The sequence below is a fragment of the Plectrocnemia conspersa genome, unplaced genomic scaffold (genome assembly GCF_051122295.1).
Source record: "Plectrocnemia conspersa isolate PC_06_02 unplaced genomic scaffold, ASM5112229v1 ptg000005l, whole genome shotgun sequence".
NCBI lineage: Eukaryota > Metazoa > Arthropoda > Insecta > Trichoptera > Polycentropodidae > Plectrocnemia > Plectrocnemia conspersa.
Genome location: NW_028277169.1, coordinates 7,552,526 through 7,567,676, shown reverse-complemented (window position 1 = coordinate 7,567,676; position 15,151 = coordinate 7,552,526). Strand labels below are relative to the sequence as shown.

The 15,151-nt window shown below is 28.3% G+C and overlaps 1 protein-coding gene across 34 annotated transcripts in view; it reads left to right on the top strand.

The window, feature by feature from the left end:
* Nucleotides 1–15,151, top strand: part of LOC148234762 (uncharacterized) — a 564,675-nt gene that overhangs the window by 465,083 nt on the left and 84,441 nt on the right. Inside the window, exon 5 of one of the 34 annotated variants that reach the window (XM_088187146.1) lies at nucleotides 9,464–9,840. The exons of 30 other annotated variants lie outside the window; for them this stretch is intronic. In XM_088187146.1, the coding sequence (XP_088043272.1) occupies nucleotides 9,464–9,765 (302 nt within the window). In that variant the 3' untranslated portion in view covers nucleotides 9,766–9,840. Of the gene's footprint in view, nucleotides 1–1,065; nucleotides 1,610–3,056; nucleotides 3,767–6,386; nucleotides 6,991–9,463; nucleotides 9,841–15,151 lie in introns of those variants that run through there. 3 more of the 34 variants (XM_088187153.1, XM_088187165.1, XM_088187162.1) reach the window with 3 other exon arrangements.

Genomic DNA, 15,151 nt, shown 5'->3' with positions numbered 1-15,151 from the left:
AGAATCACGATCGCTTCCTCTTCTGCTTATTGTTTGAGTCAAGACTTCTGTACTAGCCGATTCGCGTTTGGCTGTCGCCATCCGGCTCCTTAATACACTGGCATTGCACATTGTTCAATTTAATATCAACTACGAGGAGCTGTTCGTTTCAATTAATTTTAATATTTTCTTTCTCTTACTTGTATAATTTTTTGTGTATTGTAGTAATAGTATGTGTTGTTTTTTACCATCGTGATGCATTGGGGTAACCTGTCGGGTCACGGTGGTCTTAATTTAATTTTAATAAATAAATAAAATGTTAAATATATTTTTTTACTATAAATATTAAGAGTACATTGTACATTTTCTTTTTATTGTGTATTATTTTTTTATCTTACTTGTATTATATGTTTTGTGTATTGTAATAATACTACTTTTTTTTCCATTGTAACGTATTGGGATAACCTTATTTCATTTAAATAAATAAATTAATTGTCATTCTAACCTTTTTTTATTAAATATTTTTTTTTGTAATTTTATTCATTATATCATACAATACTTGTATTAAATTAATGCAGTTAAATAAAAGGACAATTTTCAAATTAGATCAATATATTTATGCCAAAACTAAATTATACAGTTTAGGCATTATAAGATGCGTTTTCTCTTACAGCACTCCATTGTAACATTAGTTTCATAAATTCTCTATAATAAATTAATTTAGTACAATTATTATTATGACTATATTATTGCAAACATCTGCCATAGTTTGGCTGTAAATGTTTATTAATAAAATATGCAATATTCTTGAATATCTTTTTTATTGAACCTATATACAATATTTTTAACAGTTTTTACCTCTTGCATACAACGTGTTGAATCATGTTTTAATCTTCCTCCGCAATGTACCCATCTGTGAATAATATCAAAATAAGAACCTTACCATAAATTTTCACTAAATTGTATGCAAGAAGTAAAGAATTAAACTGTTTTATTTTACTGGTTATGGGTAAAAATTATTATATATAATCAACTTTATTTTACATTAAATGTAATGTATCACTAAAATAAATGATTTTTTCACAGCAATCTTCATAAAGTCACGCAGGGGTAAAGACATGCTGTTATGGAATAGTTACACTTTCGCTAAAACCAATATGTCTAAGATCGGCACCATTCGATGGGTTTGCTCTTACCGCACCAGCAAAAATTGTAATGCAGTTATTTTTGCTAGAGACACTACTGTAATTAAAATATCAGGTGAACATTCTCACTACCCGCCTAAATTTTATGTGTCAAACGGAATGCATATTCCGATTTAAATTTAAAAAATATACATTATTTCTAATTATAGGGTGGAAATTCTAATGGTCTAAGGGTCATTTGCATAATTCTGTGTTATCTAAACAATATATTTTAAAGCGCGTATCGCATAAAACAGTTTTTTATTATAGATATTTTTGAATTTTACTCTGTTCCTGTATTCTCTGTACTTAAATTGTACTTATTTACCTTTATTATATTTGTTTACTTTATCGAGTTTTCTCTTTCACGAACTGTAAATAAATGTATATTATCAAATTGTATATATGTATTTTATATCAATAAAAATGAAAATGATTGAAATTTACTTATGATTTATTTGTATCCCTAAAAGTAACTCTTTCTTTAATAATTTATTATTCACATTTTTAATTAAATATTCTAACCAGTAACATACTTATGAACTAACTGTTTACTAATGCCTCTAAAAATGTTTATTTATTGTTATAATTGTTATCTAACCCTTTAAATATACAAAATATTCGCTATTTCTCAAAGTGCGCTTGTTTATCAATGACAATCACTTGAAATAATTTTCTATTAAATTGGCTATTGATGTTACTCACAATGTGCTCAACTGTTCTCGCCGAAAGGCTGATTTATTAAAATAAATATATTTTACCATGACACATATTTCGGTTGCATCAATCAAACATGACTTAATTAATTCACGTTCGTTAAACTACTTTCCTTTATTAATTAATAAGTGATATACTTGTAAACTAACTTAAGGTATATCCTCATTTTTGATTAAAAAAATCTGTATTAAACCATAAAACTTTTTTGCGAGTTGTGAATATTGTATCAAGTGTCTAGTAATAACGACTTATTTTGTATAATGTCATCGCACAATAAACATAATGCTTTGTCATCTGATTTGATAACAAAATAATTCACAACCCACTCTGCTTTAAAAGCACATTAGAATTACACTAGTCTCTTATTTTTTTGGGCTTTACAGTGACATTATCCATATAAAATATCGCAAAAAGCGTTATACGGGGTACTATAGACAATGGAATGCGAAGCAATAGGAGCACCACATACGGTCGTTTTTCGTAAATCATCTACTCGACGATTGGCTATTATGATATAGTGCATTCTTCGAAATAATTCTTAGCTTGCGGACCGGATTTGCCGACCCCTGCTCTAAAGCAATATGTGCTTTAGCATTCTGTGCTTATATTTAAAATCAATGTCGTTTTAAATTTTGTTTCAAATGTCGTTTTAAATGTTGTACATGAAATGAGTGTGTTAGTGTCGTTACGCGAATTATTTTTATTGTATATTCTAATAAGAAAATATTTCTTTTTTTGGTATTTGTAGGATTCTGTTTTTTTTTTAAGTGGAGTATAATAAGGTATATTAAATATTATTGTTATCGCTTTATTTTGAATGGTTTGCAATTTAGAAAAAAATAATATTACTGGTGAGACTCCACACCAAGCAAGCATATTTATTTTTATTTTAATTAAATTAAGTTATGAATATTTTCTAGTCCCCCCAACTACACGCACCCTAATAAAATTAGGGGGTCTACTGTATAAAATAAATCTATTCATATTTATTATGTATCATTTACCATATTCACCATCGTGCCGCATAGGGGGTAACCTGTCTGGTCACGGTGTCTTAATTTATTTTTAATAAATAAATATATACTTTTTTATTCAAGTACATCGATTGTTTTATTTATTTTATTTATTTAATTATCCATAGTTCTAACTCATCATTACATTCAACTTATTTTTCAGCCATCTTCATAAAATCACGCAGAGGTAGAGATTTGTTAATGTGGAATCAGTTTACGTATACCAAGACATATAAAAGCAAGACTGGCAACGTCCGATGGACTTGTTCTTCCGGTGCTAAAAATTGCAATGCTGCTGTTTTCGCCATTGATAATAATGTAATTCAAGCAATAGGCATACATACTCACTTGCCACCTAAATTTTATATATCTAAAGGAATTCATATTCCAATTTAAATATTTCGATAATATTTACATACAAAATATAAAACATATGTAAGGATGTAAAATTATGTAGAGTAATTTAAAATATTCTTTATTCGACATAAACACAATAGCCTTATCCAACCAATACGAAACATGCTTCAGTAGATCTACATTTCGAAAGCCTCTAGATGTTTAATCGACTTCTTAGCGAACACCCACGCTTTTACTTCTCATAGTAAAGTAAACACACATTCATATGTATAAAAACTTGCGCCGGAAAAGCACCTGCTTTATTTGGGTGAATGATGTCTTGCCTTTCTCGATCCGGTATTTTATCTCTAGTGCGTGGGCCTGATTTTTCATCATGAGTGTATCCGAAATGCTTTTTTTTTTATTTATTAGAAGTCATCCATTTTATGTTTATTTTTGTTTTGCAGGATATTTATTTTTATTCCTTATTTGTATTTAGCAATGCTTATTATTTTCTGAATAAATGGCTATAAAATACAACCGTGTATTCAACACTTCCTGTTCTATTTCAACATCATTTAATAAATAACTCTCGCTTTTTTTCCAATACATTTTTGTTATATTTACTTCCTATCTCCCCCCCCCCCCTTCAAATAATTATATAATCATAATCAAATCACGATCGTACTTTTTTTTTAATTCATAAAATAGATTTTTACGCAGATTTTATTGGCCAAGCACCAGAGCTTGTGCCGGAATTAAAACATCCCTTCCTTCGGATTTTGACAACCAGATAACCAGAATTGTAAACACAAATCGTGTCCATTGATTAATGTACAACAAATAAATATTGAATGAAGTCGATCAATAAATTTTATAACTACATAAAATATTTTATTCAAATCTGTTTTTGTATTTGATCTTAATAAATAAACAGATCATTAAAATAGGAATTTTATTACAGTAAAGACATGATTTTGTGGAAACATTTCTCGTACACCACAACCAGTAAAATATGAGTGGCATCGTACGATGGGGTTGTCATAGTATAATAGAGTGTACCATGTTTTATTTACATAAGTATTTGATTTTTTATTTACTGTATTTTAATCAAATTTATTTCTACGATTATTTTCACAGCCATCTTCATAAAATCGCGAAAGGGTAAAGATATGCTATTGTGGAATCAGTTCACGTACACTGCAACCAATACAACCAAGAATGGCATCGTACGATGGGTTTGTTCTTCCCGTGCCAACAAATGCACTGCAGTTGTTTACGCTAATGGAAAAAATGTAACTAGTTCAGTCGGCGAACATACACACGTTGCACCTAAATTTTATGTATTAAATGGAATACACATTGCGATTTAAACATTAAATTATGATTTATAGTATACTATGTATATACAAATGTTTTCTAAATATAATAATAAAATAGGCAATCAAGTGGCTTTTTTTTATTAAAATGTTTTTGCTATAGCTGTTCAATTTTTTTGCGATAATTTATATATTCTTATATCGGTTGTGCCGTGGCTCTCCGTCGTGGAATCTTCAGCTAGAGTGGACTCAAATGTGACAGCTGGGTTGGACTAAAATCTGTCGATTGAAGTGGAAATGTTACTACCTTTCTCTGGTCTGAAGCTATGAGCTTGTATTAGATCATCGTCGTGAGTTTATACTGTAGTGTAGTTTCAAGTTGAATATCCCGAGTGTTAACGTAAAGTTATTTTAAAATTCATATAATATGAATATTATCTAATGTATAAAAAGTCGATAGATGAAATAAAAAAATACCCGAATAAAATGTGGAAAACAATTAAATAATCCTATTTAGAGAAACGATATAATAGATATAGAGATTGAAGGCAATCTCGCTATCAATCAAATACTAAAACGTATTTTTGATCTAATTCTCAAGACATCATCATATCCTAATCTATGGAAAGAGTACAAGAATACAAGAAGAGTAACAAATTGTGTATAAAGAACTACATACCAGTCGCAATGTTGTCAGCTCCTGCTAAATTTTTTGAAATAATTATTCATAAATAATTTGTCATCGGTTAATATAAAAAAAAATGGATGAACCTCGGTCGCTCGGATGATTTAACTCGGTTATTTCCGATTTGTTTGAGCGATCGTAGACAGTTTGTAACCTATGGCGGCCGATTGTCTCAAAAGAATATTTCACCCCTCAGGGGTTCTTCAAGGGTCCAACCTGGGCCCTCTGCTCTTTGTGTTATTTATTATTGAAATTAATGACTCGTCTATGACTCCTTAATACGCTGGCATTGCACGATATATGTTTAATGTAAGCTACGAGGAGCTGGTCCGGTTATATGTATTATTTTTTGTGTATTGAAATAGTACAATTATTGTTTTCGACCATCGTGACGCATTGAGATAACCTGTTAGGTTACGAGTTTACGAGGGTCTTAATTTAATTTAAATAAATAAAATGTTGCCTTGTATTGAAAATTGTATGGAAGAAGTAGGTAGTACAATTAAAGCATATTATTTCTCAAAATAATCTGTGCGAACCACAATAGGGATTTGGAGAAAAACATTGCACTGAGACTGCACTACAAATAGTGAAAAATAATTGGTTGTTGGCCAATGATACGAACATACTTATTTGAGCACTTTTCTTGGATTTGAAGAGATCTTTCTAGAGAGCTCAAATAGTTTTTTGATGGTTCAAAGAGAAATCAAAATATTAAATTAAATCTATTTGCTTTTTCCAAAGAGAAAATAGTATATACATGTTTTAATATTTATATATTATTAAGAAAATAATATGTTGCTAAAGTATTTTAATAAGAAATAAAATGGCGCCCGACAAAGCCGCCCCAATATAAATATATAAATATTTTTATTTGCTTTCGCTAACTATTATTACCGATATCGCAATATATTTACGATTAGGTTCATAATAGGCGTATTTGAGACTTCTTCACGACGACGAAAACAATGATAAATTTGTATTAATCAACGTGTGTTCTTTCCAACACTGCAATTAACTTTCATAAATCTTTGACATCTAAATATTTAGGAAACAAAAACCATCAGAAACGTTTCATATTTTGTTTGCCCGGTTTATTTAATATTCATTTATACGACATTTTTATTTTATAAATATTTTTTTTTAATTTTAGTCGTGGAACAAACTTACTCACTTCATATATTTGAAGGCGGATACAGACTTCGTAAAGCCAGGAAATTGACTGATGGTGGATGGTCGTGGAGATGTTATCGAAAGGATTGTTCGGGGCGCGTAAAGATTGCCAAAGATAAAGTTATTACCATCATCACTGAACACAATCACGCACCTGATCCCGATCATAATGCAGAAGCCAAGATCGCACCGAGAACTCGCCAACAAGCAAAAAGGAATTCGAACATACACTAGAGCAGGTCTCGGTAACCTTTTTGGCTGCAGGTCAAAATAATTTAAATGTGACTATTAAAAAGACTATTCGGGTCGGTAAATATTTTTGGTCCTAACAACCATGTGTATATGTGGTCTGGTCGTATCATTGTAACACGTAATCCGGCACATGTACATATATGAAAAAAAAATGTTATTTGCAGATCTCAAATAGGTCACATAAAATCACTTAGTGACCCGCGGGTCATAGGTTGCCGAGCCCTGCACTAGAGCATAGTTTTTTTAACCTTTTTACAACCGTGGGCAACCAAAATTCAAAAACTGTTTTGCAGACCACAAACATTGGAATAAAATAATAAATATTTTTAAAATCGCTTTTTTATTTAAAACAAATAATTTTATTTATGTTTTTAAATTATAAAAACTCGATATGCTAATATAACCATATCTAAATTTAATAAAACAGATAGATACAAAATAATCATTTACAAAATACAATATTAAATTCGATTGTTTATTGAAATAATAATATATCAATTATTTAAAATGACAATGAACGACACAGCTTCTAATTTTTTACTCACATACATTCGCACGTGCTAGAGCCTAGTCACAAGAATAAAGCTGTATACGTTGCATCAAAATACGATTGTGTGTTGTTTTTGTTTCTACCTACACTGCAATAAAGGTTATTATCGGAAAACTGCAGCGTATCAGCATACTTTGGAGAGTTTAGCAGAAGTCGATAACAATTTTTTCACGTATGATATATTATTTAAAAAATGCAATTAAAAACATTTCAAAAATGAATTAAATAATTTTGGTAAATAGTGATATAAATTACATACATATAATACATATAAATTTACATACATAGAAAATATACATATTTTAAAATACAATTAATTACATTTAAAAAATACAAATTCAAAATAAAATCACGGTAAAGTTGGAAGTAAAAATATTAATTTTTTAAGTCATTTTTTTTGCTTTCACTTTCTAATGACGTAGAAGAAGAAGACTGGTAGTTCCTTTCAATTTTTAAAAAGTCATTATGAAAAAATTTGAGTGTACCGAGTCTGTTAACTGATTCATTAAACATTCGTACTGTAGTAGTACATCAGCATTTTTTTGTGAATATCAGGGAGAAGCGATACATTCTCGTTTCTCTTGTTGAAGCGGCAATGCTCATTTTAAGGTTTTTCGTCTGTGTCACATCCGACTATAAAAATAAATATTTTGGCCCATTTCACACAAAATAAATCAAAAAAATTATATATATGTAGTATCACAGTAACTGGTTGTCAACTCTTACCGTGTGGATGTGTTAGTTCCAGCGTCTGTGTGTTTTGGATAAAAAATGGAGGATGTGACGCTCGCTGCTCTAGTTTATGTTTTGGTTCCGGACATAATTGAAGAGAGCTACCAAATAATTTTAAAACAAACTGAAAGAAATGAAGTCTAACCTAGTTTGAGTATGTACTTATTTCACCTTGGGCAGAGCCTCTGGAGCAGGCTTCAGCAATTAAATCTCATAACTGCTTACTGTGAAAACGAAAATCTAGGATATTTGAAAAGTTGAAAGTAAAATTTTTATTATTGCAATATAATTTTCTGGAATTTCAGCAATTACAAAGTGTTTTTTTAATATTATTATTTTCCATACGACTACTTGCTTATCTGTTTTTATCTTGGCCATAATTGTCATAAATAATTTCAAGATAAGAAGATACATTTTATAAACATAATAGAAGTGCAGAATAGGCAGTACATTCACTACCTGCGTTGTTGAATTTTGTTTTTACATCTAGAAATAATTAAAAATATTTACAAACATAGATGAATAGTGATAAAACTAGCGAATGCATTTAGTATTCGAATATTCCAAGTCTCTTATCTTCCTTTTTCTCTCTAATGATGAGCTCAAACGCTATTGCATTGATGCAGCTTTTCTGGCTTCGTTGGCGGATTGATTTCTTGTCGCATAACTTAGCATATCATTACATAATTTTATTTTAATTTACTCTTTTAAATGATATAACTACTCTCAAGAGTCAGTAGACAAAAACAATACACGCCAAACTTATATAAATAAAACAATATTTATTGTAGAAAAAAATAAATAAAAAATCAACATATAGCGCAACGCTTGAAAATAAGTTTTCAAATGATTTCCTTGACAATTGCTATAATTTTTGTATTAAAAATATTCAGTAAAACACTTGTATCTGTGTATTCAGAAGACATTTTTTTGTTGTTGTAAAAATGAAGTTAAGAGGCGATAAGACAATAATCTTGACAACCATATTTAGAAAACAACAAACCAATACTGCCCTGTTTCCTTACACGTGTCGGTGCACCCCTCCTGGTGAACAACCAATCTCAAGGCAGAAATTATAGAGCACGTGAAGATTACGCGTTACGTTATTATGCTCAATAGCTCTCAAAAATATTTATAACATATGTATATACATATTATTTATGATTCTACATTTTGGCAATGATGCATCTGCCATGGTCACGAATTTTCTCTATAAAATACATTCATATGTTTTTGCATAAATATTTATATTTATTTATTTTGTTTTACTTAATCAAATGCTAGTATATATTATGTAAATATATTTACATTTTTATTGAACTCTACCCTTGAATAGCAGAACTCACATACATAATAATGATTATATCGTCATATATCGCATCTAAAGTAAAAGTGTACAAATAATACTAAAATATAAAGCCTATCTAGCACATTAAATAGTGTAAGTATTATGCATCCTATATGAATAAAACTATGTTCTTTTTTATACGTTGTCCTGTATTTCATATAATGTTTTTTTTTAGAAAATCCAATTTCTCACATCAATTTAAAATGTGAGGTAGCTGAAGAATTAATTGGAGAGTTCTCAAGACGGCGGAAATTGGGATGGGAACCAAAAATGCAAGGCGCAGTTAAAAGAGGTCGAAAATCAAATAAAAATCCTACTAGACACAGTAATGTTGGTGTACATCTTCCAATTACTGGTACGTGGAGAAGATGTGCATTTTGTAGCTCGAAGAAAATTGTCAGGCGTAGTAATATAATATGTTCATCATGTGAAATAGCACTGTGCAAAAAATGTTTTACACCTTATCATTCTAGTTGATTTTACTGTAAAATGTTTTATCTTTTAATAAAATACATATACTTTTACAAGAAAAAGTTTATGATACTTATAAAATTTAGTATTAATTGTTTGCTAAAAGAGATTTTTTGGCTTTTAAGGGTCGTTTTGCTCAATTAGGATAAACTCCTATTTTTTTAAGTCAAAGTCCCTCCTATTCCTTGATCCTTTTATCAATGTTGATGTTTCGGGGCGGAACCAGACACTTTGTTATTGTGTTATAAACTCTTTGGTGCGTATAATTAATGCTACTGTACATTCTTAATATTATTTTTGTACTATTCAAAATATATGTAATATTAATTAAATTAACAAACCGTTATTTTCTTATATAAATATTTTTTTACTACTTCTTATTTAATCTTATTTATATTTACTTTTTTAAAGCCTTCTTCATAAAATCGCGCAAAGGTAAAAATTTGCTTATGTGGAATCAGTTCACGTACAATGCAACCAGTAAATCCAGGAGTGGCATTATCTGGTGGATTTGTTCTTCTCGTGCCAACAAGTGCACTGCGGTTATTTACGCCAATGGAAATAATGTAACTAGTTTAGTCGGCGAACATACTCATATGCCACGTAAATTTGTTGTATCAAATGGAATTCATGTTCCTATTCAAGCATTAAAATAGTACTTTTGTAAGCTTGTTTATACTGTTGAAATTAATGTAACAAAATTATTCGATAAACATTAGCACAATATGCCTAAATTTGATATACTATATAGCAATGTGTATATCTAGAAAAACATTATTACATATGTTTATAATAGTAATAAATTTTATTTTTATTTAACACATATGTTTTCTTAATGTCTTTCACTAATACTTTGAGATTGTGGTTCGTTCCATTCTCAACGTTCGCAGCATTTCGCAAAGACCAATTGTACATCACTGTTTTTATATTTCTATTGTTTTTTTCTCTCATATTTTAACATTATATTATTCTAGACTATTCTCACTAGTATTTATGTTTTTACTAAGTATTATTTTTAATAGGTTTAACTCCATACTTTTATTACATATGTACATTCATATTGGGTTCAAGATAAATTAATATACTAAGTTTACTGCTTATTTTAAATTGAATGATTTTACTTGTGAGCTTAGATACTTAGTATATTTATGCTTTTCCCATATGAGTCTTCTTTTTTTAATCGGTTGTTTAATCGTATATAATAAATTGTCGTTTTTTCAATTAAGACAATTTCTTCTACTATACTATTTATGAATTTGACTTTTGATTTTAATTTGAAACATTTCTTTTGTTATACGTCAAATGAACTGATTTTTGATTATTTGTCCTGATTGTACAAATTTACGTTAATTTATTGTGTTATATTGAAATATATACTTAATATTTTTTACTGGAATTCCACAATGTTTTTTTTAACTCCTAAGATTAATTGCATGAGTAGTTTTTTAAAAATTTAATTGATTGAATTTCTTAGGTATTTTAAAATAAATATTATATATATATATACGTATCTACTAGTTAAAACATAACTGCCACGTATCATATATGTTTGAATAAATAAACATATAATATATCAAAAACAGTATTAATATATAAAGCATACAAACTAGCTTAATATCTTTACTGCCTGGCCGAGGGAAGGGGTTTCTCAGAACCAAAATCTCAGAAACGTATGACTCTCCGATATTAATTATGATAAACCACACGCTTTTTATTCTTTTCAGAAAGCAGTGTTAGTCTGGTTCCGATAAATGTAAAAAATCAGTTATAATCTTGTTCCTAGAAACATTGTTATCTCATTAGGCGTAGCAAATGTTGCAACAGTGCAGATCCATTTGTAACGCGTGAATTTAATTTTAAGTGAAGTAATAAATTATTATGTTAACTAAATTTATTTATAAATCCTTTTAATATTTATTTTAAAATCATGGATATTGATTATGCATATATATAATATATAAAAATAATATAATCATTTTATATTGCTAGTAGAATAATGTATATTATATTATCTGATCTTTTTAAATTCAAGTACATTTTTTTATACATATCCAGTCAATAAAATAAGTGATAATGCGAACAGTATTTTTCGTCCAATGAATTAGTATAGTAAATATTTTCTAAAGTGAATTAATATTTTGTATAATAAAACTAAAGATCCATTCAAAGGTTTGTTTTTCATGCTATTATAACTAAAATATATTTTCTGTAAGTGACCCAAAATATTTCTAACAACATTTTATTCTATATAGTATATATATTTTTACAGCTATCATCATAAAATCCAGAATGGGTAGAGATATGATCATGTGGAACCAGTATACATATTCTAAAAACAGAAGTTCTAAAGCTGGTATTGTACGATGGAGTTGTTCTTCTCGCAACTGCAGTGCTTCTGTTTACTCGAATGATAATAGTATAACTAAGTCAGTTGGTGAACATACCCACATGCCGCCTAAATATTATGTATTAAATGGAGTACATATTCCTATTTAATATTTTTTATACTTTCCTTTCAGTACTTGGAAATTCACGCGCACAATTTTGTAATACTGCAATTTAAGTTTATAAAAGTTTTACTCAGTATATGTGTTTTTATTTGCCCTAAAATACTTTATCCCGCAATAGATAAAGATTTATTTATCGTCACATATACTCAAATTATAAAAATAATACACTTTTAGATAATGCAAGTTAAACATCATTTGATAACAATATCATATATTTTATTATTGTGTTAAGTTTGCCAAAAAACATCGTATCGCTTTGTATGAACGGTGTATAATAATACACGTAAACAAAGGAAATATATTTAATTATAATAATAAAAATAAAAATTGAATTTGCTTCGACCAATGAAAATTAAGCATTCAAATATAAAACAAGATGGCCGACAGTACCGTGACAGCAGTTTTAAATAATTATTAGTTAATAATAAAATTTTGCTACGCCACAATAATTTTCATTAATTCGTCATTTGACTGAATATAAATAATCAAAATGCAAATTAACTAAGTGTGTTATAACTATGTTAACTTAAATATATACATAATGTGTTGAGGATTAGAAGAATACATTGATTAAACCAGATAAACAATCATAAAGCAATCTTCGTAATAAAATCTTCAAATTTTGAATTCCCGGCAACGGGCTCCGAGGCCGAAAAGTAAGTTTTTCCTTTTATAAATAATCAGATTGCAAATTAACTAGGTGTGTTTATAACTATGAAAATTAAATATATACATAATGTGTTTAGGATAAGAAGAATACATAGATTAAATTAGATGAACAATCATAAAGCAATCTTCGTAATGAAATTTTCTAATTTTGAATTCCCGTCGCCGGGCTCCGAGGCCGAAAAGTGAGTTTTCCCATTTATATTACATAAACATTATCATTGCTTCCGATTTAATTCACATATACGTTAGATTTACGAGGTTCATTTTAAGCTTGAACATGTAATATATTCTTAGTATGTATTATATGAGGATTGAAAGTTAATGTCGGATCAAATCAGCGCTGTCGCAGTGTAAACGCTATATGTATCAGCCAACGGACAGCTTATAAATGTGTAGTTTCTTGGATGTTATCTAATAAACGACATTTTACAATGATTATAAATATGTAATTGCATACCTGGAATATTTGATAACCAAAATATCTAAGAGTAGTTTATTTTTAATTCCGATGTGGCAAAATATGTATGTATACGTCATGATTTTTAATCAATTTTTGTTCTGTGCCATCATTCCTCTTTAGGAATAGCCAAATTCAAGATATTCAGTTACATCAAACTTATGTATGTAGTATGTTCTTTATAAAAAGATAATACTTGCTGACAGTGACTTCAACATGAGACGATTCACTCTTTGTTTATATATACCAATTCTACGCTGTAGCCATATAGGTCATCAAATTGTTCCATCATTGCTTCTAAAAAATAATTAAAATCAATAATATCTTTATCAAGAGTTAAACATTGAAAATATTATTACTACATACTAATATAATCCATAGATTAAATTTAAACGACAACAAAATTGACAGATGATACCGTAGAAGATTAAACACGTATATTGGCATAACTTCCTAAACTGATAAGTTGTACCTCGTATTTCAATTGTTTGCAATACTTAAATGTTATCTGATCTCTTATTGCTTCTGAAAATTAACTGTAAACGATACTATATAGTTGGTAAAATGTATCTTTTGGTATATACGTTGGCAATTTAAAGTTATAGTTTATAGAGAAATTTTAAAATTTCGCTTGAAAAAACATTTTCAACCAAAAGAGGCTAAGTTTCAAAATAAGTACTATTTATTACCAACTTACTACTAAAAACATAGTGTTGCATAAATCCCTTTTTCAAAATTGTATAACACTAATTTAAAAAAATTTTAAATTATAAAGTTTCAAAATAAAATTTCAAGATTTATTCAAAATATTTTTTTCAATCTTAAAAATATTTTTTATTTTATTGTGGATTTTAAATATTCTTGAATAATTATAGATTTTAAATATGTTTAGATTATTTTTAATTTTAAATAAAGTGAAAACTTTTTGCACTTATTAATTATTAAAATATATAATACTGCGCAGAAAAAACATTTATTTAAAAAAATATATAAATCAAAATATTTTTTAATAGAAATAGACAACGGTCTCAAAATTATTAATATTTTTGAAGCGCACTTTTGGTCTAAAGTGACAGATTAGGTGCTTGATATTTTCAGTGTATTGTTTCTTTCTTATTAGTAAATGTAATTAAAAACTGACTTTTATTTTTACACATAAAATATATAAACAACTTTTTTTAATTATAAAGTAACTTATGGTGCAATCAAAAAACTTTTTATTACTAAAATTTTAATTTTTGATAAAATTGTGTTATATGCAGTTAGTTAAGTTACAAACCTATTTTAAAAATTAATACAGTGAAAAGAAATAGTTTTTTTTTAAATATTTTATTTAATTATCATTAGAATAATTTTTTGAATATATTCATTCAAAATGACATGAATTTGAATAAACACTTGTTAAAAAATCTTTGGATTACAAAGGGTAAACTTCCAAAGAAGTAGCTCATGACAAACATTGTCGAATACTTTTTGATAGTATAGACTACCTGGATTTTAGAATCGACGGATTTTGTCACCACCTTCAAAAGGCATAAGAGGTTAGTGACAGTGGAACGACGCGGACGAATCCTGTGTTGTTGGTCTACTAGCACTTGTCGACAGTACTTGTGGATATATCTGAATAATTTTATCAAACAACTTAGCAGGTGCCGAAGGAACAGTGACCGGTCTGTAGTTCACGATACACGATTTATCACCCTTTTTGTGGATCGAAGTAAATTTTGTACAAATCAGACAAATTTAAAATTTATTA